This window comes from Poecilia formosa, unplaced genomic scaffold (assembly GCF_000485575.1).
Source record: "Poecilia formosa unplaced genomic scaffold, Poecilia_formosa-5.1.2 Scaffold201, whole genome shotgun sequence".
Lineage (NCBI taxonomy): Eukaryota > Metazoa > Chordata > Actinopteri > Cyprinodontiformes > Poeciliidae > Poecilia > Poecilia formosa.
In genome coordinates, this window is record NW_006800140.1 from 696,320 (window position 1) to 722,886 (window position 26,567).

The 26,567-nt window shown below is 40.6% G+C and overlaps 1 protein-coding gene across 4 annotated transcripts; it reads right to left on the reverse strand.

The window, feature by feature from the left end:
• Nucleotides 1-26,299, reverse strand: mypn (myopalladin). Of its 4 annotated transcripts, none has more exons than XM_016679057.1 (22): nucleotides 26,096-26,299; nucleotides 24,550-24,996; nucleotides 22,810-23,388; nucleotides 19,036-19,211; nucleotides 18,907-18,958; nucleotides 17,618-17,981; nucleotides 17,032-17,106; nucleotides 16,491-16,632; nucleotides 15,703-15,726; nucleotides 15,311-15,427; nucleotides 14,203-14,815; nucleotides 10,112-11,026; nucleotides 9,465-9,597; nucleotides 7,540-7,617; nucleotides 5,879-6,100; nucleotides 5,654-5,803; nucleotides 4,237-4,316; nucleotides 2,896-3,022; nucleotides 2,606-2,813; nucleotides 1,947-2,112; nucleotides 792-925; nucleotides 1-706 (listed from the first exon to the last, which is right to left on the reverse strand). In XM_016679057.1, the coding sequence occupies exons 2-22, from the start codon at nucleotides 24,993-24,995 to the stop codon at nucleotides 528-530; spliced, it is 4,980 nt and encodes a 1,659-aa protein (XP_016534543.1). In that variant the 5' UTR covers nucleotide 24,996; nucleotides 26,096-26,299; the 3' UTR covers nucleotides 1-527. The 4 variants fall into 4 exon arrangements, with proteins under 4 accessions (XP_016534543.1, XP_016534544.1, XP_016534545.1 ...); XM_016679058.1 differs by having other exon boundaries at nucleotides 24,550-24,999; XM_016679059.1 differs by lacking the exon at nucleotides 15,703-15,726.
• Between the last annotated feature and the right edge of the window lie 268 nt (nucleotides 26,300-26,567).

A 26,567-nucleotide genomic window follows, 5' to 3' on the forward strand; every position in this document is an offset into this window, starting at 1 on the left:
TTCAGACTAGCCAGCAGTAATTAGCAAACACCTGGTGGAACATTAAAGGGTTGCTAAATGTTGTTAAAGGGTAAATAGGGGAGTCATGTTGGGATGAATTCCTGAAGGCAAAGTTTCAGAAAGAGCAGGAGATTTTAAAAGAGACAGAGGCCCAATTTCAATGCGTTAAAATACAAAGTAAAAGTTATATTTGATATATTCAGCATTTTTATAATAACTGAAGGTAAGATAGTTACTTGATTGTGCTAGAAAATGGCGTTATGTGAGAGGAAAACATAATACTGCCCCTTTAATGGAGACGCCTCAATTACAAAATCATGTTTTCTTTTTTTTACTTTAGCGGAACATCAAATATGCATTTTCTGCATATTTGTAATGGAAACGCAGCTTTTCAGTGCTGATTGCTGCTGTAATCTGAATGCAACACTTCAAAAATGTACCACACAAAATCTGCTCTGTTGGCGTTTTTCCCCGTTAGCCTTGTCGTGTTTGGACCTGGCGGTCACAGAACACGGCGGACGGATCCGTCACAGCTCGTCGCTCTCCAGGGTGGCCTCCGGAGGCGAGCTGGCGAACAGGAAGGGGCTGGTGTCTGACGTGGAAAAGGCCGACTTAATGTCAAGCCCCTGGCCTGTCAGAGCGGCGTAGCAGCTGCTCGCTCGTGGAGCTTTCCTCATTGGTGCTGGGATACTCTGATGCCACTGTGCTGAAGACGCAGCAGCAAGCTGGAGTTACTACACAGTTACAGAGCGGATATCTTCAGAAACCTGACAGCTGTGCAGAGTATTTACCATAGATATCAAGTCTGCAGGTGCAAGATACAACTCCAGCATCGTTTTTAGCTGACACAGTGTACCAGCCAGCATCGTCTTTTGTTGTTGGATGAATAAGAAGGCAGACATATCCTGTGGAGTCCTGCGTCATGCTGAAATAATAATAAAGAGTTCAGACTTATTTCCACCAGCAGATAATTTAATAATTCAGCAAAATGTTTCACAAGAACGAGGCACAGAAGTTAACAGGGATTACATCTTTTCAAAAAAAAAAAAAAAAGAAAAACATTAGCCACTGGAAAATTCAGGATGGAAACATTCAGAATGTGACCTTGCACTAAATGTTCCAATATTTATCACAGATTAATACTTTTGGTGTCAAATTGTACATAGTTGGACTCAAAGAAATTATACTTACTTTTTTATATTTTCTTGGTTTTAGGTTTCATAATTCAAAATGGCTGCCATAGTTATAGTTTACCTTACATTAGCAGTCACTATTAGCCAGCTAACTACATAACTAAGACCACTAACTACTAATTTGCTAAACAACTTTAGCTCTGCTAATACCAAACAGTTAAAAACATAAAAAAAACTATCAGTGGCTAACACTAAACGCATTAAAATGAGTGGAAGCTAATGCTAAACACACAAAACAATTAGCAAAAGCTATTGCTAAACCACTGCATTCAGAAGCTAATGCTAAATTGTTTAACACATAAAACAATTAGCAGAGGCTAACATTAAACACATTAAAGGTTAGACGAAAGTAAAACTAAACAGCTAAACACAAAACATTAGTCAAAGCTAACAGAACCACTAAATGTTAAAAAATTAACAGAGGCAAGCACTAAACACTTTAATAAATTAGCATAAGCTAATGCTAAACTACAAAACCAAAAAAACAGTGGAAGCTAATGCTAAACATACAAAGAAATTAGCTAAAGTTAACGACTAAGCTCACTGTATAACATGTCTCAACTTCTAGTCATTTTTAGGACAAACTTAATGTTTAGATTGTAAAAAAAATCCCTTAGATTAATTCCTCCATGGTAAGAAAATGATAATATTCTGACCAGTAAATATTCACAGTCCTTCATTTTTTTTATGTTACAAACCATTTAAATCTGATTTAGTATAATTTTCTTAGAAATAAAAAGAAAAAGTACTAACCTGATTCTGCTCTTCGTTTTTGAAATGGTTTCATTGTCTTTCTTCCAGAAGATGGCCGGAGGCGGCATTCCCGCCACGCGGCACTCCAGCCTCACCGGCGCCCCCTCAGGAATACCCATGTTCTGCAGCTTCTCCACAAACTGCGGCGGGTGCTTCGTTTCTTTCTCTAAGCAGGGAGATCACATTTATTTTACTTCTTTTATGGCAAAAAAAAAAATATTTACTGTAATTACAAGCTGTGTTTCTATTTCAAATGTGCACAAAACTGTTGATATTCCGCTAATGTTGGGAAAAAATTATAACTTCGCAATTGCGTTGTTTCCATTAAATAAGAAATGCATTCAAAATCACACATAAATACAATAGTTCTCGCAAAAAGCCATTAAAAAACATCATCTTCCTACTTCCTGTCATCTTCTTTGTCGTTTCCGGCAGTGGTAACATCCGGTTGTTGATCATGTGACTTGCGTGATGCGAAAACATGTTTTCATTGCAGTTTTGTGAAATAAATTAATTTCAATACGACCAAGTAGTGCCAAAAATTTCTATATATTTTTTTTAAATTGGCATGCTTCTATTAAGCAAATTTATTTTCATAATGTCCAATTATCTGGTGAATGGAAACTCAGCTCATGAATGTTTAGGTAGTGACACCTCACCCACGACTTTCAGCTCCAGGCTGAAGGAGCTCTGTCCCGCCTTGTTGCTCGCGATACACGTATACGTTCCCGCATCGTTCTGCGTCAGCGGGTCGATGACCAGGGAATGGACGCCGTTCTCACGCACCAGCATCTTGTGGTTGAGGTCTGGGTAGATGGGCCTCCCGTTAACCAGCCACATCAGCTCAGGGCTGGGGAGCCCACTGACCTGGAGATGACACACCAAAGGTAAGGCGGAGCTAAAAGAAGAGCAAAACGCTCATGTTCTCTGTGTTTTTAACGGCCCGTACTTTGCAGTCGAGTCGGCAGAGTCGGCCCTCGTGAGCCATCATGTCTCCGGGGGCCTGGAGGAAGTGAGGTCGGAAGAAACGCTCCTGGGTTTGTTCACCTTCCACTTCCTGGATGCGAGTGCGAACCCTGGCATCATCATCAGCAAGGCATGTTACAGAACATTTCTGTCATTTTATCAGGTTAAAACAGCAGCAAAATTACAGCATGCAACATTTACTTGAAAGGTGACCTAATATGCTTCCTTGACCAGGTTAGGATGGGTCGATGAGCTACACAAAACATTTTCATCACATTTTATGCACACAATCATTTCTAGATAATGAGATTTTAGCTGTTTTATGGACTCTTGTCACTTTAAAACCAAAAAAACCTGCTGCTGGCCGCACCCCTAACTCAATGTGTACATTCATGAAAACAGCCGCAACCAGATGCGCAATTATACAACCATGAGGCTTTGAAAAGCATAAGTGGAGCCTCCTGCACAACTATCAAGAATACAGCAAGTGGTTTCTGGATGGCAAGTCAACAACAAAACACTCGTCTTCTCTAAAATGTGACATAACTGTTCAGACTGCAGACGCTTTGCAAACAATCAGATAAGCATCTGATTATCTGATGCTTATCAGTGGAAGGTAACATCCAACTTACATGTGTAAGTTGGATGTTTTTAGGCGGTAAGAAGATCTGAATTGATCTGTTTAGACTATGGTGAAAAAGTTGGATATGAGTCGCATCTGCCTGCTTTTCAAACCTATGGAACTGGGCTGTGATCAGAGGAGATTAATGTTAAACGTTTAACGGGGCAGTGTTATGTAAAATAGACTTTTTTAAATTCATGTATGATTGAGAAATTCTTTAATCTCCATGGCAACCATTCAGCTTTTCAAAACCCCAGGATGGACCTGGCTCAGCCCTCAAGGCAGAGCTCCTCCCCCTCTTAGCTCCTTCAGACTAGCCAGCAGCAATTAGCAAACACCTTGTGGCGCTGCTGAGCTCATTATAGGAGCTGCTTCTGAGTTAAACGCTGGTAAAAACGTTGATAAAGGGATAAAAGAGGAGAAATGTGGTGATGACTTCCTGAAGGCGGAGTTTCAGAAAGAGACATTTTTAAAGAGACAGAGGCCCAATTTTAAGGCATTAAATTACAATGCCAAATTTCTTTTAAATCAAATTTTAACTATATGGGATTTTTATAAAAAGTTGATTGTGACACAAAATGCTGCCATAGGAAGTGATTTGGACATCCACTACATCAGACTGACGTTAGTCCAGGAACAGGAAGGAACTGCTTGTTCCTCACACTCCATTTGTCAGATCGCATCTGTCTAAGGTCTGCTCACCTCTGAGACTGGACAGGCGTCAGCCGGCTTCGCGGCGGTCCAGACTGGATGATCAAATGTCCCGAGCAGCTGATTCGTCCCTGGAGATCACCAAACAGCAAATCCAAAATCAGCCAGAGTCTCCAGCAGGACGGTGTTGACAGAAAGGCCCAATACTCGCTCTGCACCTTGCAGCCCTCTACGAAGCGCACACTCAGTCGAAGTGAACATAAGGCTTCGAGTGTACGCCTCATTCCAAAACGGCAGAACTGGGCATTAAAAACGACAACTACAAGAAGCAATTGACTTTAAATGTACAGTACACGTAATTTAGCTTTCCAAAGCCTTTACAGCAGATATTTGGCTGTTTGCTATGACTTGTTGAACATGGAGAAAAATTCACACAGGTACAGTAGAGCAAAACAAAAACTATTTCAATACTTTACCTTTGGAAAAAGATTTTTTTTGTGACAGACAGCTTCCTTGCTGAACATTGCCATATTTTCAAGATGGAAACTTTTTATCATATGATGATTTAGTCAAAAAATACAAATTAAAATTCAATTTAACATCCTTAAAGGCAATTCCTCCTACTATGACTCAGCTACTTAAAGGTATGATTAGATATCCAAGTAAGAGTAGAACCACTTCAACATGTTTTTACTCAAGTACAAGGAAAAAACTATTTGGTAAAAAGTATATTCAAGTACTGAGTAACTAATCAAATTATCAATCATTTAATATTTAAAAATTATTTAATCAGATAAACCAAATATAAAGTTAAGAGAATCAAATGACGATAATTCATATAAGTAACAAAAAATAACAAAATCAGGAAAAAAATTTTTTTTTCCAAATCAGTTTCTTTCAATAAAAAAACTGATGAAACTTTAACAAAAACTACAGGTGTGCATCTCTGTCTGGTGAATTTTTGGTTAAAACATGTTTGTTTTTCATTCAGTGGGTAGAAAATCAGAAATTTTACTCAAGTAAAAGTAGAAATGCTTCATAATAAAACTACTCAAGTAAACTTAAAAAGTACAGCGCAGTAAAAATACTCCTACAAGTACATTTTTACACAAAAGTAACTCAAGTAAATGTAATTACAGCCAACTCTGCTCGCCGGTTGCCTAGCAACAACTTGTTGGGTAACAAGCAGTTTCAAGTTCCCCCTACCTTTGGTTGCCTAGCAACAGCAGCAGATTAAGGTTTTGCCTCATAACTGCTTAAAAGTACAAAACTTTATGCAGTGAAAACTGTGAATAAAACCAGAAATGTCATGTCAGCAGTTTGGGAGTATTTCAGATAAACATACTAATTATCGACATCGGCCGAGATGAAACGCTTATACACAAGTTTTTCAGGCAAAGCATGAACGCAACCAGGCCGGAAGTGCGAGTTTTGGGAGCGGGCCAGGAGAGGAAGGATGAAAGTGAACCTGTGGGTTGGCGGCCATGACGGTGTAGTTCCCGTCGTCGTCGGCGACGGTGGACTCGATGTGCAGGCAGCAGGTCCCGTCGCCTTCCCTCAGCTTCTGGTACTGGGTGTTCTTCTTCAGGATCTGCTTGCCGTCCTTGAACCAGTAGACCTGATCAGGACCAAAGATGTGAGCGACTGAGTGAAAAGAACGACGGCGGACAGTCAGAACCGGGCCGGGTTTCACCTTTGGAGGCGGGACGCCCAGAACTTTACAGGTGAAGGTGACGGGAACGCCTTCCATCGCCTTGTAGTTCTTCAGCTTCTTGTCGAAAACCGGGGCGATGCATTTCCCAGTCGGGATGTCGTCGTGCTGAACCTCGTCGTCCGACTCCTCCACCGGCGTTCGCTCCAAGCGAAACTCAATTTCGCTCATTAACCGCTGCTCGAAGTTGGACACTTTGTACTCCTGGAGAAAGAAAAGCAACAACGTCCGAGTGATCAGGCAGTCGGGTTAGAGCGAAGTTTCCATATTTTCATCAAATCTGCCTGGAAAACTGACGACTGCAGCCACATGCAAACACGTTTACATCCAAAACATGTGCAGGAATCATCAGGCATCCAAACTTATTCCTCACATAAAGTCAGATGTACCTTTAACACAAATTTATAATTTATTAAATCCTGTTTGCTGTTACGGTTTAGAAATTGGTGCAGCTTTTACAAAAAATGTTGAACTTTCATGCAGAGAAGTTTGACTGTCTGTCCCATTTGACTGAGTACCAGGACCAGGCTAAGAAAAAAGATAAATTACGAGAATAAAGCTGTATGAGAATCAAGTCATGCGACAAAAAGGTCGTTTTACGAGAATAAAGTCATAATAATGTGAGAAAAAGGCGCAGTTATGAGAAAAAAGTTGTAATAAAACAAGAAAGTCATAATATTACCCGCATGAACTTATAATAATAAGAGAATAAAGTCGTACACAGAAAAAGTGACGAGAAGTCATAGTTATACGAGATTAGACGAGTTGTAATAATCTGGTAGAAAGTGTCGTAACATTCCAAAATAAACTCGTAATATTACCAGAATTAAATCATAATATTATCCGGATAAACTCATGTTATGAGAATAAAGTTATAAGATAAAAAAATTCATCTTACGAGCGTAAAGTCGTAAAAATACAAGCAAAAGTCATAACATATAGGAATAAAGTCATGTGACAAAAAAAAAAACGACAAAAATGTCAACATTTTACCAGGATGAAAAAAAAAATTAAATGAGGAATGTTAAGAATCAGTTTTACAAATAGGAGGTATTTAATCTTTTAACACATCAGCATCAGATTATCATCAGTAGCACGACTTTGAAACAATTATTAAACTTTTTCCTCGTACTCTTACGGCTTTCTTTTGGTAATATTACGTCTTTATTGTACTAGTATGATTTTATTCTCAAAATAAAAAATCTTAGTCTGGCATTAATTTAGATGGTGGAAAACCTGAACTGTCAAACCAAACAGTTCAGGGTAAAACAGAGAAATAATCGCCAAGTTTCTTTTTATCCTTCAGACCCCAAATAAAACTACAAATTAGTTGTATGGATCTCAAGCCCTTCATGGGAAACTAATCAAGATAAAAATTGTTGAAAAGCTTCAAGAGGAAAGTTGAGATGTAGATTTAATAGGAAGCTGAAAATTTAAGGAATTTTCACTATGAGTTTTGACTGAATTATTCGTGCATGTTATACATTAGTCAACAGAAGCTTAAATGCTGGATTAGCGATATTAATTAAAATGATTATTTGTAAAAAAGAGCAGAATAATGAGTGCGTATTTTGAAAGTTTCTGGTCTGAGACGGTAACTCATTCAGCCTGGAGCAAAGCAGAGCCGAGGAAGATCCTTGTACCTCATCATAGTTAATGACAGTAGCAGCATTGTTTGGTCCAAGGAGTCTGCTCGCTGTTTTCCCCTTAACACTCAGCTTCTACGAGAGGACAGGGATGGATGAACACCAACGACACACAAATGTACAAACATCCTGCACTGGCCTGTCGCAATAAGAAATCAATACATAGCTCCCACAGGTCTGAACTGGAAGTGATCAGCGCCATATTGGTAGGCAAATGCATAGCGGATTCATGGCTTCGAGACAAAAAAAAAAGAAAATACCAATATGTGTGTGAGAGAAAGATACCCATACTTCCCAAACTATAAGGCGTACTTAAAATCCTTTAATTTTATCAAACAATGAAAGTGAACCTTGTAATTCGGAACGTTTTATATATTGTTCTGGAGTAAAACAACCCCTTCTTGTAAATTAATATGATCAATTCTGGTTGTGCTTACTGACCGATTGGAGCGATTTTGTGCTCTGTCAAAATGTTTTAGTTACATTACGGCTACCGTAGTCCGGAGCGCCGCGGAGTAATACATGCTGCGCTTTGACTGGCTTATCAGACTGTTTTGTTTCGCCTTATAGTCCGGTGCGCTTTATGTATGAAAACAGATCTAAAATAGAGCATTGTTAACAGTGCGCCGAAAAATACCGTACATGAACAAAATGGCTGCTGTCGGGATCGACCCGTATGAGACGGTGAAGGAAAATGTGTCAGACGATGTGGACAAAGCTGCCTCCGATTACCTACTACGATACGGCTAACTAGCTAGTGAACACGAAGAGTACCTACTCCGAAGTGGAGCTTCGAGGACTGAACAATCAACGTTTAAAATGATTTGTAAATAACTTACGAACGCCTCATGTGAATGACGAGGTTCTGGTGCCTGACAGAGTAAGTACGTAACAAACACGTAGCATACATGTCCGTCTAAGCTAGCAGATACAAGAAAAATTAGCTAAGCTAATTTTGCTAGTTCGGCTGTAAGCACGACAGTAAATAAGTTAGTATTACACAGAGGAGGACAGAGTACTAGTTGTAATAGTTGTAATGTACTTATGTTGTTTATAAGTTAGACAGGAACGAGGCTGGAGCTAGCTCTAAGTTTATGGCCTTTTCACTGTTGTCATAGCAACTGTCTGCCAAGATGGTTCAGTTCACCGAAGCGTGACGTAACATGAGAGCTGCATGATAAATTAAAACAAGCTCAGTAGTTTCTATTTGCATGATTTATCATTTTTTGTCAAAAACTGGATGGTAAAAGTCTTCAGTCTGGTGCTTTGGTCTCAACTAGACGTTTTTTGTAAGAGACTTCATAATTCATCTTATTTGTTGTTTTGTTTATTTTGAATATTTAAAATGTCTTCCAGTTCCAGTGTTAAATATTCATTAGAATTATTACAATTTTATTACTTGAAAATAGTCTCAAAACCACAATATTATCGTTTATCGCAATAACTTCAGGGAGAATTTATCATCCAGCAAAATTTATTATTGTGACAGGCCTAATCCTACAAGCTGAGAAAAAAAACCACCACACACACAAGCTGCAGGTTTGAGCGTGCAAACTGTGTGTTGTTACTCTGTGAAAGACATGGATGATGTTGGCTGCATGGAGGAGGATTATTAGGTGTGGGAATTAGTCTGAATCCATGTTTGTCCAAACATGAGGGGAGAATGCATACATGCAGAATCCTTTTACACCTGTTCACACACCTGGTGGAGACGTGTAAAACAACCCCATGTAGAGAAATACTTTGTTTTACATGAAAAGCTGTGTCAGTTTTTACTCTTTTTCCATATTATCTGATAAGTTTGGAGGAGAACAGAAGTTGTAACGTTTGTTTTCTGTTCTGTGGTTTTCTTTCACCGAGTTAAACTTTAAAAATAACTGAGCAGTTGGTTGCACAGAAAGGTTTCAGATTTCAGACGATACCTGCTGATGTGCAAACTGAGGAGCATCGCTTTTTAACCGAAGTGTCTTCTCCATGTCCTGGAGGAGAAGCTCTTTGCTCTCGCGGATGTTTTCAGCTGACGGCAGGCGAGTCTTGGGAGTTTTCTTTTTGACCCTGCAGAGGATGGAGATGTAATGAAAGTAAAAATCACATTTATTCTCGCTTTCTATAAAAACAAAAATCAAGATTCTATTTTTAAGCCATGTCAATCAGCGCTAGCTCATAGCAACGTTTGTTGATTGTAGCACTGCTAGCTTGTAGCAATACTAGCGTTTATCAGAAGGAACTAGGGCTGCAACTGATGTAATCAGTTAAACGTTCAATGATTCTGACAATTAATTGGGTAAAAAATTGCACATTCTACATTGTCATTAAACCACTGAAGCCCTTTCTATACATTAAAAATAGATCAAAAGGTTTTGGCTCAAACATATTTACAGACAAATGTGTTTTTATCTTAAATGCAAAATATATTTTTGTACAATTTTAGATTAATTACTGCTCTGAATATATATTATTTTTCACAAAGTTGATTTTTTTAAACGATTAATCAATGACAATTATTTTTAAAAAATCGATTAATCACGATTAATCACGATTAATTGTTTGCGCCGCAGAGGGAACTCACCCTGACGGAGCTCCTTTGGGAAGCCCCATGGAGTTGGTGGGCTGACTCGGGCTCAGTGACGGCAGGACGGAGCTCAGGAAGGCCACCGGGTTCTGGATGGGGCTGGGCGAGGAGCTGCTGGAGGTCGGGGAGGATGCCTGCGGCGGCGACTGGGCCCGTAAGCCCAGACCGCTGCTCAGGAACGTGGGAGACGACAACAGGGATGGAGGGCTGGTGGGCGACTTGAGAACCCTGGTGGGGGAGAACCTGAGCGGCGGGGAGAACGGCGGTGGGGTTGGGGAGCTGGCCGCGGACGAATTGAGCTCGGCGGCCAGCTCCTGCAGCAGCGGAACCGGCGATTCTGTCGGAGACGGACTCCTGATGGGCGACAGGGTCTGAGCAGCGATGAACTCCCTGGGCCGGGTGTAGCTGAAGGACACGGCGGTCAGGTTCATCAGGGAGGCGTGGGTGCTCCGGAGCTGAGGAGTCGGGGACGTGATCTGCAGAACGGATGAATCTGGTGGAGTGGCGCTGAGCTTCGGGGAACTGAACTGGGCCTTGGGTCCGGCTCTGCTCAAAGCTGCGGGGGAAAGGTTCAGATGGGAGGCGTGGATGGTGTTGGTTGGACTGGTCACCAGGGGGGATATGTTGAGGTGAGGAGCAGCAGGAGGAGTCCAGGAGGCGGCGCTGAGGGCTGGGGCGGAGCTGAACGAAGGAGTTGGAGGTTTGGTGGCGCTCAGTGGAGGAATCTGAGGTTCACGGTGCATTCTGGGAGACCACAGAGGACCTTCAGAGGGACTTTGGACCTCAGAGGGGAGCTGGGTCTGGAATGGGTGGTGGGGCCGGTGATGGGTGTGGGGTTTGGTCTGAGGTTCGCTCTCCTGCTGCTGCTCCAGGAGGACCTGATTGTGCAGAAGCTGAAGCTGAGCCGGGTCCCTGTTGATGGAAACGAACGCGAGCGACACAAGTCTTAAATCTGTCGGGACATAAACCGACAGAGAGCAAAACAATGTCCTGCTCAGAAAAATACATTTTAATATATTTTACATGTAATATCTGAACGGTTTGACTTGAATTTGCTTTCAGCTTCCATCTGAGTCGATTCTAAACTAAGGCTGTTTTCAGTAGACTCAGTCTGATTGGGGACCATTAGTTGCAACATTTGTTAAATTTTCAGCTGTTGTGGTTCTCTTTCACGCTGCACTGAGTCAAACAAGCCAAACTAATTGAAAAACCTGTTCCCCTCCTTGTCTGTAGGGGCGCTGCACCAAGAACCACTTAAAGAAACGACAGAAAAACCTTCGAAGAAGATATGTCACAAAAAATAAACAAAAATGGAGTGGCATCAGATTCTATCGTTTGTAGGATTTCTCTTGTGTCTTTGGTAAAAAAAACAACAAAAAAACACATTAGCAATTTCTCCTGCTAGCGCTAAACCAGGTAGTTTGTTTTGTTTGTATTTACCCAGAATGCCCTGCACTGTAGTCCACTTCCTGCTTTGGAGCATTCTCCAGTCGGCCTGCAAGCCACCCCAAAGCAGGAAGAGGACTGTTGTGCAGGGCATTCTGGGTAAATACAAACAAAACAAACTACCTAGTTTAGCGCTAGCAGGAGAAATGGCTTGTGGTATTTTACCAAAGAAAACAGAGAGAAATCCTACAACCACTGAAATCTGATGCTACTTCTTGTGAAAAAGGAAACTGTGTTCAGTGTCTTGAGAGATTTTCATGGTGGGTCCTTCAGTAATTCTTGTTGCAGCGCCCCCACAGGCGAGGAGGGGAACAGGTTTTTAAAATTACTTTGTTTCGTTTTACATAGTGCAGTGAGAATAAACTGCAGCAGCTGAAAAGGTCACAAATGTTGCAACTTTGACCTCCAATAGAACCGAATCTACCAATTTATCAGGTGTGAAAACACTCTAGGCTATGATTGACCAGAAAAACGTACCAGTTCTTCAACTTTTAAGCTACGTTCACACAGCAGATTGATTCTCTATTCCATTTTTTTTGCTGAAATCTGATTTAAAAATTTTTTTTTTGCATGGCCGTTCAGGGCTACTAATTAAGTGTGACTGCAATCAGACTTTTGTGTGAACGGTTTGCAACCCCAATGCAACCCGTACGGGCAGAAGAAAAATGTAAACATCACACAGAAGTGAACTATTTATGGAAATAGTTCACTTCTGTGTCGGTAATAACTGACGCCATTGTTGACTGGATGAATTTTTAAAGTTCCTTCAGCAATGGGAGACGACAGTATTGTTACAATATTATATCAACACAAAGGAAGCAATAAAGCCAGCTGAACAGACATGTTCGAGTTTCACTTGGGTTGCTAGGTAACGGGCTGGGCTCTGCTGGGTTGCTAGGTAACGGTGTTGTGTCCAAATGCGACTTCACAATCTGGAGGATTTTGAAACTGCTCATTTTCCAGACACCAAAGAACATTAACTTTTTGCCAATAAATAGTTGGGTGTTTTGTTTTTAAGCGCTTTGACAGTTTTTAAAAGCGGTTGAGACCCAAATGGAAGTACAAAAACATGCAAAATGTGAATTTTCTCTTTAAATTAAAAACAGATGGACTTTGTTTACTGTTTAGGAGATTTCTAAACTGGTTTCACTGGATTTAGAAGCCTCAGAATAAGAAACAAATTTAAATTAGTGTTGCTGTTTCTAATGAAAACAATAATTTACAGTAAACTTTGTGACAGACTGTGTAGAAAGCTTGATGGGGGATGAATACCTTTGCAGAGCTCGTTGTGTTTTATGTGCAGCTGAGTGGGGCATGCATGAGGAAAACCGTGCTGTCCTTTTATGGAATAAAAACAAGTGGCTCACAAACAGCACCATCTCTTCTCCAAACAAATTTACCTTTCAGTGTTAGCAGCTTTCAGCTTATTTAACGTAAATTATTGCATTTCTGCAAAACAGTGAACTATAATTTCAAACTGAAATCTTAAACAACCAATAAAAGGCAAATACAAATAAAAAAAGCAAACTTACAAATAAAAAACGCCATCCTTTGTTTTAGAAAGCCTGAAGATCCACATTTTCACGTCTGCATGTGAGTTTAATAACTGAAATGTTTGCAGCTGATGTCTGAGTGAAAGCAGGATGAAGCGTGCCGCCTCCTCTGCAGCGTTGACACATCCCTCTGCATAACTCACACAACTCTCAGCTACGGTGGCAAACAAATGGTCGACTAATGGTTTATTAGATTAAATTTAGTTCATATCGATTAACTAATACCCGCTGAGACCTTCTTCTAGTGTTGCAGTTTGGCTGCCATCCAGCAGAGGGCGCTGCTGGTCATCTTGAAGCAGAATTTGTTTATGCAGATAACAAAGATGGCAGACAGTCGAGCTGCATGAAGAAGCTAAACTTGATGTGCTAGGAGGTGAAGATGTGTCGACAGAAACGCGGCGGATTTAACGGAGAAAAATCGCAACATGATGAAAAAACATGGCGCCAAAACGCACAGTTGTTTTTGAGGGCTGTGGTGAGTTAATGCAAGTTTTAACTTTCCTTCTAGAGTAACAGACAGTACTTCTGTATGAATATCTGTTTATGGGGAATTAAGAGTTTAACATGGTTTGTTCTTTTAAAATCTCCTTAGTAACTTAAAAAGGCTGCTGATTTGGTATGTCTTACTATTAATTGATTTGAGTTGGGAAGTTTTGTTTTCTATTTATAATTTATGGTAATTTACTACCAATTTTATTATTTTTTCATTAAACTTAAATTTTATTTTTGTTTTCTCATATATCTGCTTATGATGTTGACATTATTGTGTAGCAGCTGAATTGTTGTAAATGTGCTACATAAATAAACGTTGACTTGATAATTAGGTCTACGTTTAATAACGTGAGAAAACCACAATTTTCTGTTTATTTTTTTTCTGACACAAAAAATTGTTAAAATATAATGTTCTTTTTTAAAATTTCATCTTATTATAAAAAATTTAGCCCATCATGTTATGGACAGACGGTTATGGACAGTTTTCTCTTTATGTAAGAGAAAACTTAAGTTTTTAAGAAAATGGCCGCCTATAAATTAGCTGATCAATCAGCTTTATTAATCGATATAACCTATATATATCCTGGCTCTACTTACAGTTTGGGCTTGGCCAGCACCGGCGGCGGCTCTTTGCCGGACAATGCCAGACTGAGGTCTTCGTCGTAGTCGCCTTGTTCTTCGTCCTCCTCATCCTCGGGGAGTTTGAAGTGGACGCGCAGGCCGACCCTCGCGCCGGACCGGGAGTCTCTGTGGTTCGTCAGGGTTCCTGTTTTCAGGCAGGAGTTAGGCGGAGGGTCAGGCAGGGGAACCACGCCGCTGCCGCCATTTGGCCGGTTTGGGGCTGCCTTGGCATTTCTATCTGACGGTCTGGACGCTTTCTGCTCAGATGTATTCGCCGCCGCAGGAGAAACGGTGAAAGGACTTTGACTGGAGAAAATCTGCCTGGGGTTCTGGAGGTCGACGCGTGGACCGCTGGACCCCGAGACGCTGTCCAAGTTCAGGACGGAGGGCTCCAGACGGAGGGTGCTGGTGTTTAACGGGTCGAGGCGTAACGTGCTGGAAACCAGCGGCTCGAGGCGGATGCTGCTGCTCACCGTGACCTCTGGCTGGGAGGTCACAGCCGGAGCCGACGGGGTGAAGCTCTGGCCTCGGCGGGACTCTGTCAGTAACCCACTGAAAGGCCTCGCATGGCTGCTGGTGCTGCTGTTAGCTGAGAAAAAACAAATAAATTTACCCAAAAATACTATAGGGTTCAAACGATTAATCACAATTAATCGATTATTAAAATGGTCGCCTAATTTTGTAATCGATTAATTGTTAATTGGAGAATACAGATTTTTACAAAGGGCACTTGGTCAGAGCAGTAAATTAGCCAAAACTGCATATAAATAAATATCGTGTTTATTTAAGATAAAAACACCTGATTCAGATTCTATAAGGAATACATTTAGGGAATAAAAAGCTTGGTTTCTTATTTAAAAAGGAATTGAATTAGTTGTTTATTTGCATTTTTATGTATTTCTAATATTGTGTAAACAAAAAAGGTTTAAGTGGTTAAATAAAAAATCTCCAGAATGTGCTGCGTTTTTATTGGATTAATCGTCAGAATAATACACAGATTAATCGATTTATAAAATAATAATTTGCCCTAAACCCTCTGAACTCCCCACATTTTTTATTCTGTTGAAAGAAATAGGAGTTTTACCTTTGACCCTCAGAGCAGCAGAGCTGGATACCGTTCCATAATTGTTGTTGGCTGTGCAAGTAAACATCCCCGAGTCCTCTGGAAAAACCTCAGCTATAACCAGCGTGCAGATTTCCTCTGCAAGAAAAACAAAACAAAGAACCCTGCATCACTTCAAACAGCCCCGCAGCGTGTTTTTCTGCGCATCACTTCAGCTGGGAGTCGGTGTGCAGCTGCTGCAGGAGGACCACATCAGCCATGGATGGGGGATACCTTATAAGGTCCAGTCTGTGGGAGTAGCAGCCTGGCTTATGTACAGAAGAAGAGCTGAGGACTTTAAACACTGCAGCTCCTCTAAACGCTGCTCTGGTGAAGCTAGCTCACGTGTTTCAGAGACTGAATGAGCTTCATACCTGCTTCTGCTGGAGATCTGGGCTCTGAAACAAGAACAGAAACCAACTTTGGTCACAAACTGATCTATAAAAAGCTTTTTTAACAAATTCATGATGATTTTTGTTTGAAAAATACATTTGAATTGAACACAGGGCTCATTTAGTTTTCTCTGTTTAGTTTCTGACCTTTTCCAGCTGCAGTAAAAGTAAAAGTTCATTTTGTCTAGTTACAAATTTCACTTCATATAGAGAAGCTGTCGTTATAACAAGACATAAAACTTGTTTCATAACAAAACATTCTCATTTAAACAAGAAACTTTATAGTTACAACAAAAACGTTCAACAAATAGTGTCTCGTTTGACAGAGAAACTCTTTTGTTATGACTCGATAAAACTCGTCTCATAATGAAACTCATCTATATAAGAAACGTGCCTTAAAACAGAAAACATTCTTGATATAACGAGAAGCTTTTTCATGAGAAATAAGAGTGGTATACAAAAATCTCATTAAACTAAAAAACTTATAAAACTTCTCATCACAAGAAAGTTTCCCTTTATGAGTAGATATACAACTTGTCTCGTTAGAACAAGAAACTCATTAAAACAAATGTGCATGCCACACTTTTCAGTCTTTTTTCTTGTAAACACCTTTTGTAAGTCTTCCATATCCCCTCTGCTTCACAGATAATACAATTCATTTAAATGTGAACATCTGAAAATCACATTAAACAAAGAACAAACTGCTCTTAAATGCCTCCACTTTTCTTCTTCGGCGTGTTTATTCAGACAGATATGAAAACGGATTTTACTTTTCTGTAGGATCCTGAAATCAGGAGAGTCCTGTATGAGTTGTCCATCCCTGAACCAGTCGACCCGCGGAGACGGGACTCCCTTCACCCGGCACTCCAGCACCACCAGCTGGCCTTCTGACGCACTCAGATCCTGCAGGCTCTTTTCACACAAAACAGGAAACAGAGGGATACATAAATACAGCTGGAACCACATATTCACACACACACAATAAATGGACACATTCTTTTTTTTCTCATATGCGTTTATGTCAGAATTACCAAAGTTATGTCTATTTGCTAAATGCTGGAGCAGGAAACCCAACAGGTTTGACCCAAGTGATACTGATGAGATGTATGTAAACTTCTGGATTGAAAGAAATTTACAAAAAAATAAACATCTAAAAATGTTCTCAAACTTTTATGTTATTTAGCAAATAGAAATAATTTTGGTGATTCAAACTGACCCAAAACAAGAGAAGTTTGGTCTGATTTTACTTTAGACAGAAAGAAAATAAATGTTTGTCTCTGAATTCAGCGTTTGTAAACTTGTGGTTTCTACCTTGGTGAACACCGGAGCGGCCATGACGGGCAGCCCGCTTCTTTCTTCTGAGTAGAGCTGGCTGAAGGTTGGAGTCTGCAGGAAAACACAGAGCCGGGTAGGAACTACCTACATTTCTTGAACGGCTTTGATTTGAGTAATTTTATTATGAAGTATTTCTACTCTTACTTGAGTAAAATTTCTGGATTTTCTACCCACTGAATGAAAACATACATGTTTTAACCTAAATTTCACCAGACACAGACACACACCTGCAGTTTTTGTTAAAGTTTCATAAGTTTTTAATTGAAAGAAACTGACTTGGAAAAAATGCTCTAACCTTTGGTTATTTATATTAATTATTTCCATTTTGGTGTTGAAAATACCAAAATTACCTATATTTTGGTCCGTCTGACAATGTAATTTTTAAACAAATATTTAGAAATGCTGCTAGATTTGAACTGATACATTTTTAGAAATTAACTCAGTTCTCGAGCAACAATAATCACATTTTTTTGCTTCTTGGAAAACTTCACAGGAAGACATGTCGGTTATAATATTTGGGATAAAAATGAGGCTGCAAACGGAAACCTTGCGGTTTGTTTACCTGAAGTTGTGGCGTTTGTGCTGCAGTGGACAGTATGGACGACTCGGCTGGATTTAAAGCCAGTGTTGAAGTGTTTTCAGTTTCTGTTGGTTCTGCTGAAGTGGGAAACACCTGCACAGGTAGCACTGTTTGCTCCTCCCCCGCAGGAGGAGCCAGGGTCACTCTGGAGAGCTCGGGGACCTGCAGTATGGTGGCAGATGTCCGGACCGGTAGAAGAGGTTCTGGAGCGGTTTGGGTCAAATCCTCCTCCGGTTCCACTTCGGCTGCTGCGAGCGGAGACGAGGCCGAGTCCTCGTCCTTCACAGGCCGAGTTTGGTTTGACGACTGAGGTAAAGATGGAGATGACTTCGGTTTCCGCTGCAACCTTAAAAAACAAACAAAACAGATGTGAGGCAAGAACAGGGTTATGCAGATTTGGTTGTTAAAAGCAGGAATTTGATGCAGAAATGTATTTTTATTGAAGACTTTCGTTCTCACTTTTGGAAACTACTTAATTAGAGATGCAATTTATCCACTAACAAGTTAATATAAAGGTGATTGATTTGATTAATTGAGGCTCTTTCCGTAACATAAAACGTTAAATTTGTCATAACATGCTTAATTTAACAAAAACATCGTTAAATTTTAACATTATTTTGTGACAGCGGTATTAAATATTTAGTGAATAAACAGAAAATTGTGGTTTTCTCACATTGTTAACTTTCGAAGCACATCTGTAATTTCTGGTACAGAAGTTGTCGCAGCTCCGTTGTGTAGCTTGGATGAATAAAACGCTATGAAAGTGAAACTTAAGGAGTTTGTCGAGTGTTTCTATTTCAAAACAGAACCGCATTAAGTGATTTTTTTCACCCCACAGCGGACTCTGTTCGGACCAGGTTTGGACCGCTTCTCTTTCCTGTTCTGGTTCGGCCGCCATCTTGTATCAACTGGTTTCGCTTGAGGATGACCAGCGGCGCCCTCTGCTGGATGGCGGCCAAACTACAACACTGGAAGACGTTAATCGATTCAAACTAATCTTAATCTAATAAACCAGGTTTTAGACTTTATAACCATCAGTGCTCCCAATAAACTCAAACATGTTTACATCCCTGCTATAAACTGTTATAGGCATAGTTTTAAAATTTTCTTTACGGTATAAGTTGATTATGTTAATTAATTACTTTATGACGAATAATGATTAATGGATAAAAAAATTGGCAACTAAATAAATACATTTATTTTATTTATTTAGTTAGTTATCAGAAAGTAAATTTCTGACTGGATTGATGTGCCATGACAGTAAAACTCACTGGGCGACATGATCAAATCGCTGTTCAGCCTCAGAGTCTGAAGAGGAAGCACCTGAAGGATGAGACAGGCGTGTGAATAAAGCCCTGAAGAGGTGATTATCTGATGCTTTAAATAAACGTGAGCCTCACCTTCAACATAGATCTCAGCCGACGTGGAGTCCGTCCCGTAGACGTTGGAAGCGAAGCAGGAATATCGGCCGGTGTCTTCCTCAAACGCCTCTGCTATGACCAGAGAGTGAAGCTCGCCGCTGGTGATGATCTGAATGTCAGGGCTGTTTTCCAGTTCCTTTCCCTCACAGAACCACCTGAAAGTCAGCAGAAAGTGAACCACCTCGTTTTTATTTGTTCATCTTAGGATCTCACTGGAAAGTAACTTATTCAGAAACTCTTTTAAGATTAAAAATCTGAAAAATGTGACATAATTTTGCATTCGGACACTTTTACTCTGATACTTCTAAATAAAACCGTTCATGTAATTTAATCTGCTCTGTGAAGGCTTCAGGCAGGGTTGGGCGATAAATAGTTGTTTTTTTTAATCAATTAATCCTTTTTGGTTTTTGAAGATAACATTTTTGAAAAATCAGATTTTTTTCCCCCCACCAATGCACTCCTTGGGTTTCCATAGTTCAGAGTGATGTCAGCACTGAGGGCGGCCATCTTGCTTGAGAACCATGTTTTACAGCTTGTATATTTGTACTTTAAATTCAGGTCAAATCTACAATTAAATATTCGTGTTTTAAATTTATTCCTTATTTTTTACAAAAATATAGTCAAAATGTCGTAGTCCTATTACTATGACTATTCTCGTCATAGTAATACGAGAATAAAGTCTTAATATTAGAAGAATGAAGTAGTAATTTAACAAGATCTCCAACACAAAAACCAAAATTAATTATCCAAGATTTTCTCTCAATAATTTTTTTTCCTCATAATTTTAAGATGTTTCTCTGGTAAAACTGCATCTTTGTTGTGACTGTATTCTCGAAAATAAGCAAGAATTACACCAAACTGGCCATAATGCAGTTTTGTGTGTCAAATAAGAAGATGTTGGTGGTGGTTGTGTCTTTTTTTGCTTCCATTTAACCATTTCTGGTCGGATTCCCATCAGTCAACAGTTAAAGATTTTCATGAGCAAGTCGCATCTTTTTTACTGCAAAACAAAAAGCATCACTGGCATCGATAAACCAAGTGAAATTTGAAAGAGAAGGAGAAATATTGACGTACTTTGACATAATGTAGCATATAAAGCCTCTGCTACGCTCTTTTAATTGTAAATCTATAACGGTAAACATCAAACTCCTCCGTCCGGAGCAGCAACATACCTCTACGTCAGCGTGCGTCTATTTTCAGAGGTTGAGGGCTTGATACTTCATAAAATCCAACCAAGGGCCAAACAAGAAGCATATGATGGTTGCTGTTGGTGTCAACGCTCAGCAATAAACCTGTCCACGCGCAAAAAACCGGACAGTGATCCAAGCTTTTAAGCTTCTGTGGTAGCAGGAAGAGAAAAAGCCAGACACGCGGGATTTCAATCCCCAAACAACAGCTGGAGGAGCCCAGTGGAGCCACTTCTGATGAGTAAGGGGCTAAATTGAAAGCATGAGTAGCAGAGGAGGAGGCGGTTGCCCCATGAAGGCGAAGACCCGGCTTCACTGCACCTGTCCGGGCTATTTTCCCTCCTGAGATCAGAACCAGAGAGGAGGTTTCCTCTCCGACTCACTGACCTTACGCACGACACTAAACATAGACTCAGAGTACACACAATGCAGAATGTGGACACACAGTACAGCACTTCAGAACGACGTCGGCTCCTTGAAGTCAGACAAATCGCAGCTAAAGCTGTGAAAACAGCAAACGAGGACTGAAATGATTTATCGGATTAATCATGATTAATCAATTATTTAAATCAATTATTTAACTGGAGTAAATAGACTCAAAAAAGACAACTTGTTGAAAGAATAACACACTCAGAGTGGTATTTAAGCCAAAACTGTACAAAAATTCCTAATTTTTTCATTTAAGGTTAAGGAAAAAAATTTTTGTCAGTATTTCCTACATATAGGACTTCAAGTGGCAGTTTTAGCTTCACCTGGTTAAAAAATCTCCTATTAAATACTTTTAATTGCAATTAATTAGTTAATTCAAATCATAAACAACAGATCAGCCATACATTGTATCAATGTTAAGTTGAGCAGAAAGTGCAGAGCTTTTCACGTTAATGTTTTAAGTATTTATTTAGCTGCAGATAAATACTTGGCTTCAAAGAATCAAACATTAACTAAAAGGATGCTATGTTGTTGCATCTTAGGCAATAAAATGTTTACTTTATTATTTAAACATGGATGTCTGCATCTTTGACTGTAATTTGAATGCATAAAAACGCTTTGGTGCAGAGCTGAAACGATTAATCACGATTAATCACGATTAATCGTACGAAACTAATTTAGTAAGCAATTATTTATTTGGTGAAAAAACAACATAGTCATAGCAGTAATTAAGCAAAAACTGTACAAAAAATACATTTTGATAAAAATGAAATGAAAACTCTGCAGATCGTGTAATTTTTTTTACACGATTAATCGCTAGTTGCTGCCCTACAGTCAGTCAACATCACAACGTTCAGCATGAACCACAACAAAATGAGCTAACTGTGAAACAGAGGTCACATGAATGTCAACACAAACTCATAAATGCATCATCTGAGCAAAAACTATTCAAGTAATCTCACCGAGCGCCTCACAGTTCCGTCAAGAGCCGAGCCGGTCCATTATCAGACAGGACGGCAGCTCGCGTTGCCAGTCCGGTCTAAAAATGGCCGGCAGCTACATTCTCCACGGACACGTATAAGTTAGAGGCTCAACAATGTTCAGGAGGATCAACAAGCCCATGCCCCCTATAGTCCGACGGCTCAGCTGCTGCCTGCTGTAGCTCTGGAGGAAACCCAACAACACCGGCACGGACGGGAAACCAGCTGAACGCAGCGTGAGAAATAACGACCCGTCACATGTTAGCGCATTCTGATGATTAGTCGTACGGAGGAGCAATCTGTGGACAACTCTGACTGATTGCTTTCACAATTTACTCCACTCAGCACGCACGCACACACGCACACACACACACACACACACCATCCAGAACCAGGACCAGCTGCTGGCCATCATCACATGTCACTTCTGTCAGGATGGCCCAGGAACAAACCGCATCCTCCTTCCTAACTCCAAATACGTTCAGTGATTATTTGATAGCTGGCAGAGGAAGATGTGTGTGTAAGTTCTTCACACGATTCTGAAAGTTTCAGTAAAACATTCTCAGTTTCTCTCTTTGATGGGAGATTTGACAAGTTGCACAAAGCTGAATAATAAGGAGCTACATCAGGGCCATAGTTTCTTGAAAATATGTTTTTTTTTTTAAACTGGAAGAAAAAAAAAAGATTTGATACGGAAAAAATAATTAAAACTGATTCAAGATTTGTTTCAGTTTCCAACTTCTGGACCTGTTAGGACCTTTCCAGAACTTAGAATTTATGTTTCTGGAACCTAAACGTTACCCTCTAGAACCAACTGAATACTTTCTGGAACTTTTGTGTTGCTGGACTGTTGCTGTGATTCTTTCATGCATGTTTGAGAAATCCTTTAATCTCTATGGCAACCATTCAGCTGAGCAAAACGCCTGGAAGGACCTAGCCCCGCCTTCGAGGCGCAGCTCCTCCCCCACTCAGCTCAATCAGACTAGTCAGCTGCAAATAAGGGGTTAAATTACAATGTCAAAGTTCTTTTATGTCATATTTGATATATAACAATTGAAGATAACAGTTACTTAATATACTTAATTATGCTATAATATGGCACTATACACCTGAAAATCGCTTAATGCTGCCCCTTTAAGCAGATTATTTTTTCTTACCGGACCTCAGGGACAGGATGTCCCCTCACGATGCAGTCCAGCTGGACCTTGGTGCCTTCAGGAACCTCCCTGCTCTTCAGTTTCAGGATGAAATGTGGAGGTTCACTCGCCGGCTCCGTGTGATTCGGACTCTCCGTCGGCGCCAGGCTTTCATCCAGATCCTCCGTTTCCTGAGAAACGCAGTCAAACTGCTCCTCTTTAGGGACCATGCAGTCCTGAAACTCCAATCGCCTGCTCCCCGGGTCCTGCCAGGCCGCCACCGGGCCGGGTGTCTCCTGCTCCGCCTCCACAGGCATGGCGGCGCGCTCCCTGTTGTCAGGGCTGATGGGGTAAAACGCATCGTCCGTTTGGGTTTTGCTCTGTATCCTGGTCCGGTGGGCCTTGCAAGCTCTCGGTCGGACCCGCTTGGAGCTGTTGGCCTTGAAGAGGGAAGAGAGTTCCTCAATGAAGTCTGCCGCCTTGTTGAGGAACTCTTTCTTGGACTGGGTCTCCGGACCGTATGGGGAGCTTTTTGCCAGACTGTTGGAGTTGTCGAATCCTTCGTTGGTGTCCAGACTGTTCCTCGTCATGTTGTCCTGCCTGTTGTCAGAATTAGGTAGTAACTAGTTACATTTACTCAATTACATTTACTTCATTAATTTTTCAGAGTATTTTTACTATTTTGGCTGTGTAATCGGAGTTGGGGGAACTTGAAACTCCTTGAGACCAAGCAAGTTGTTGCTAGGTAACCAGAGAGCAAAGTTGGGTAGTTTCTAGTTACATTTACTCGGTTATGTTTTCTTTAGTAACTTTTTTGAAAAAAATTACTGTTAGTTTTACTATGCTTTACTTTTTACTTTTACTTGTACAATTTTATTATGAACTATTTCTACTCTTACTTGAGTGAAATTTCTGTATTTTCTACCCACTAAATTAAAAACTACGTGTTTTATCCAAAAGTTCACCAGACACACACCTGCAGTTTTTGTTAAAGTCTCATAAGTTTTTTATTGAAAGAAACTGATTTGAAAAAAAAAAATGAATTGGCCTGATTTGTTATTTTTTGTTACGCGAATTAGTCATTTTGATTCTTAAAATACAAAAATTTCCAGAGTTATTTTGTTCTGTCTGATTATGTTATTTTTAAATATTAAATAACTGATCATTGATCAATTACTCAGTACTTGAGCAGACTTTTTACCACAATGCAAAAACACCTAATCTTACAAACTATTGTTGGTCTAGTTTCTAGTGCAAATATCTTAGGACACTTGAATTATTACAAAACTAACTTAAAAGTAACTTATGAGCAAAGTATAGGAGCTTGTTTTAAATAATCCCTGGTGTTGATGAAAAGTACTACCTCTATTGGCAGATTATTTAACTTATAACAAAACATTTTTACCACATTATAAGTGAAATAATCTTCCAGTGGAACTAGAACTGGGTTGCTAGGTAACGGGCTGGCCTTGGCCAGCGTTGCTAGGTAACAGCACAGGGCAAGTTGATAGTCAATCAGCTTGTGGAACTAGAACTTTTTCACCAATATTAAGAAATTATTTACTTAAGCTCCCACATCTTTCTAGAAAAATACTTAAAAGTTAATTTTGTCTTATTTCAAGTCTGATAAGATTGTTGCACTAGAAACTACAGAAAAATACTTGATAAGATTGTTTGTGCAGTGTACCGGTGCAGTGGATGGCTACTGTTTACTTTTACTTGAGTAAAAATATGCTACTCTAACTGGACGACTCTACCCACCTCTGCCTGTTGTGCGTCTTCCTGTCAGGTGTGAACCCGACGGATGAAGAAGCAGGTAAGTGGTTTGAGATCGGAGCAACGGTGGATAAAGAAACTGTGGTTTGGGAGAGGTGGTTGGTGGCGTCACTGTTGGCAGCGGTTCCTGACGTCACAGCGGCCTTTACGTCGCCTCTCTCCTCGCGGGTCTCGTGTCCGATGGCCTGGCAGGCCAAGTTCACACTCTTATCCAGCTCCTCCTGGCTGAGGAATGCTGACAAGTCTGGGTACTGGGCGTCGTTGTGGCCCACGGTTTCGTCACCGTTGGCTTTCAGAGAGCCGTATATCTGGAGGCGGGAGGAAGGAGCGTCGGAGCGGCTCGTCTCGCTGTGGCGGTGCTGGGCTCGGGCCTCGTAGCTCACCCTCAGCAGCTGGGAGAGAGACGGAGGCTGCTCCGGGTCGTCCTCCATGCTGCTGGAATGACCACACATCAGTTCCAAACGCTAATAAATGGATTAATAAACACAAAAACGGTGGATAATATAAAAAATTTTCAAACATTTCCTTACAGTTCTCCCTCATTGACTCCTTTTTTAATCCCATTTGTTTTCATCATTTCCATTTTGTTCGGATTGATCAGATCCAGCAGACTGGGGACAAACAGCATCTCTGCAAAGTTATCCCTACTATCTAAAACTAACAAAATAACGACAAAAAAATTCTGTCATTTTATAAAATTACTCGAATATGTAGAATGTAACATCTGTTATTCGATTAATCGTTAGTTGCACTCCTAATTAATTATTTTCCTTCTTTCCCCTCAATTATATGCCACTTAATGTGTTGGTTTTTCGCATAAAATACCATAAAAAACCCCCATCAAAGCTTGTGGTTGAAAAATAAATATTAAAAAGTGAAAGTACAATGACCACATCATAATCTTGTAATTTGCATTACTCCTGAAATGAAGGCGTGTAGTAAAAATAGTATTTTATTTTAGCCGGATTGCGGCCTTCCTCAGGCCTCCTGCTCCTCCGCAGGGGGGATTGGGTTCCTGACACCAGATCGGTTCCCTCTGTCCACCTCGCACTGACACCTGGATGACGTTTTCACTGAGCACGGATTTTCCTCGTGAGACATGATGCAGGTTATCGAAAACAGACGTGGAAAAAAGCTCGCAAATGCTGCTGACAAAAAAAAAAGAAAGAAAAAGCGCAAATTAAGGAGGAGGAGCGATGCCTTTCCAACAGGCTGCAGCTGTTGTGAGCATTAATACTTTGCAAACAGGCGCGTCACATCTAATAATAGCAAAGTGGGGCTGGGGGGTCAGTTTACAAGCAGAAAATCAACACAAAAAAAATCGTTTTATCCGTTTGGGGCTGATTCTGATCAGCTCCAACAGTGATTTATTGAGTAACACCAACAGAAGTGTAATTATCAGGACACTGCAGAGAGCGATAACACCGTCCCGTTTGATTACAGAAATAGAGCCAAGCTTGTTTCTGAGGGGAGATAAGCCACCGGCACAAAGAGAGAGAGGCTAAACAAAATGGGGGCGGGTCGGGTTTACCTTCAGAATAGACCCAGCTGGCCTCTGACCACCTGTGCTGCTGCTGGAGGTGGGTCCCAGTCTTTCGGCCACCTGGAGAAGTTCCGGATTCAGGCAGCTGCTCTCCCTCACACCGCCACCGGCTCAGAGTTCAGAGAAAAATCAGCAGCGGAGGAGCCGCGACCAGCGGAGAAAGTGGCAGCAATTGACAGCGCGGCGGCTGCAGGGTTATTTTTGGGGCCGGACGGGACCCATGTGTCTTTGGGTGGCAACCCGCCTCATTGGACGGAGGAGGAGAGGTGGGAGGGGGGTAAAGGGCCTCTATATTCTGAATGAACCACAGAGTTAGGAGGTCAGAGATCTTCCCACAAAACATCCAGAGTTTGACACTTTAACAAACTCAAATTCCCAGAATTCTCTGGTTATTTTAGAACTCAAATTTAAATTGATGGATGGATGGATGCATAAACTGTTGGATGAACAAATGGACAGG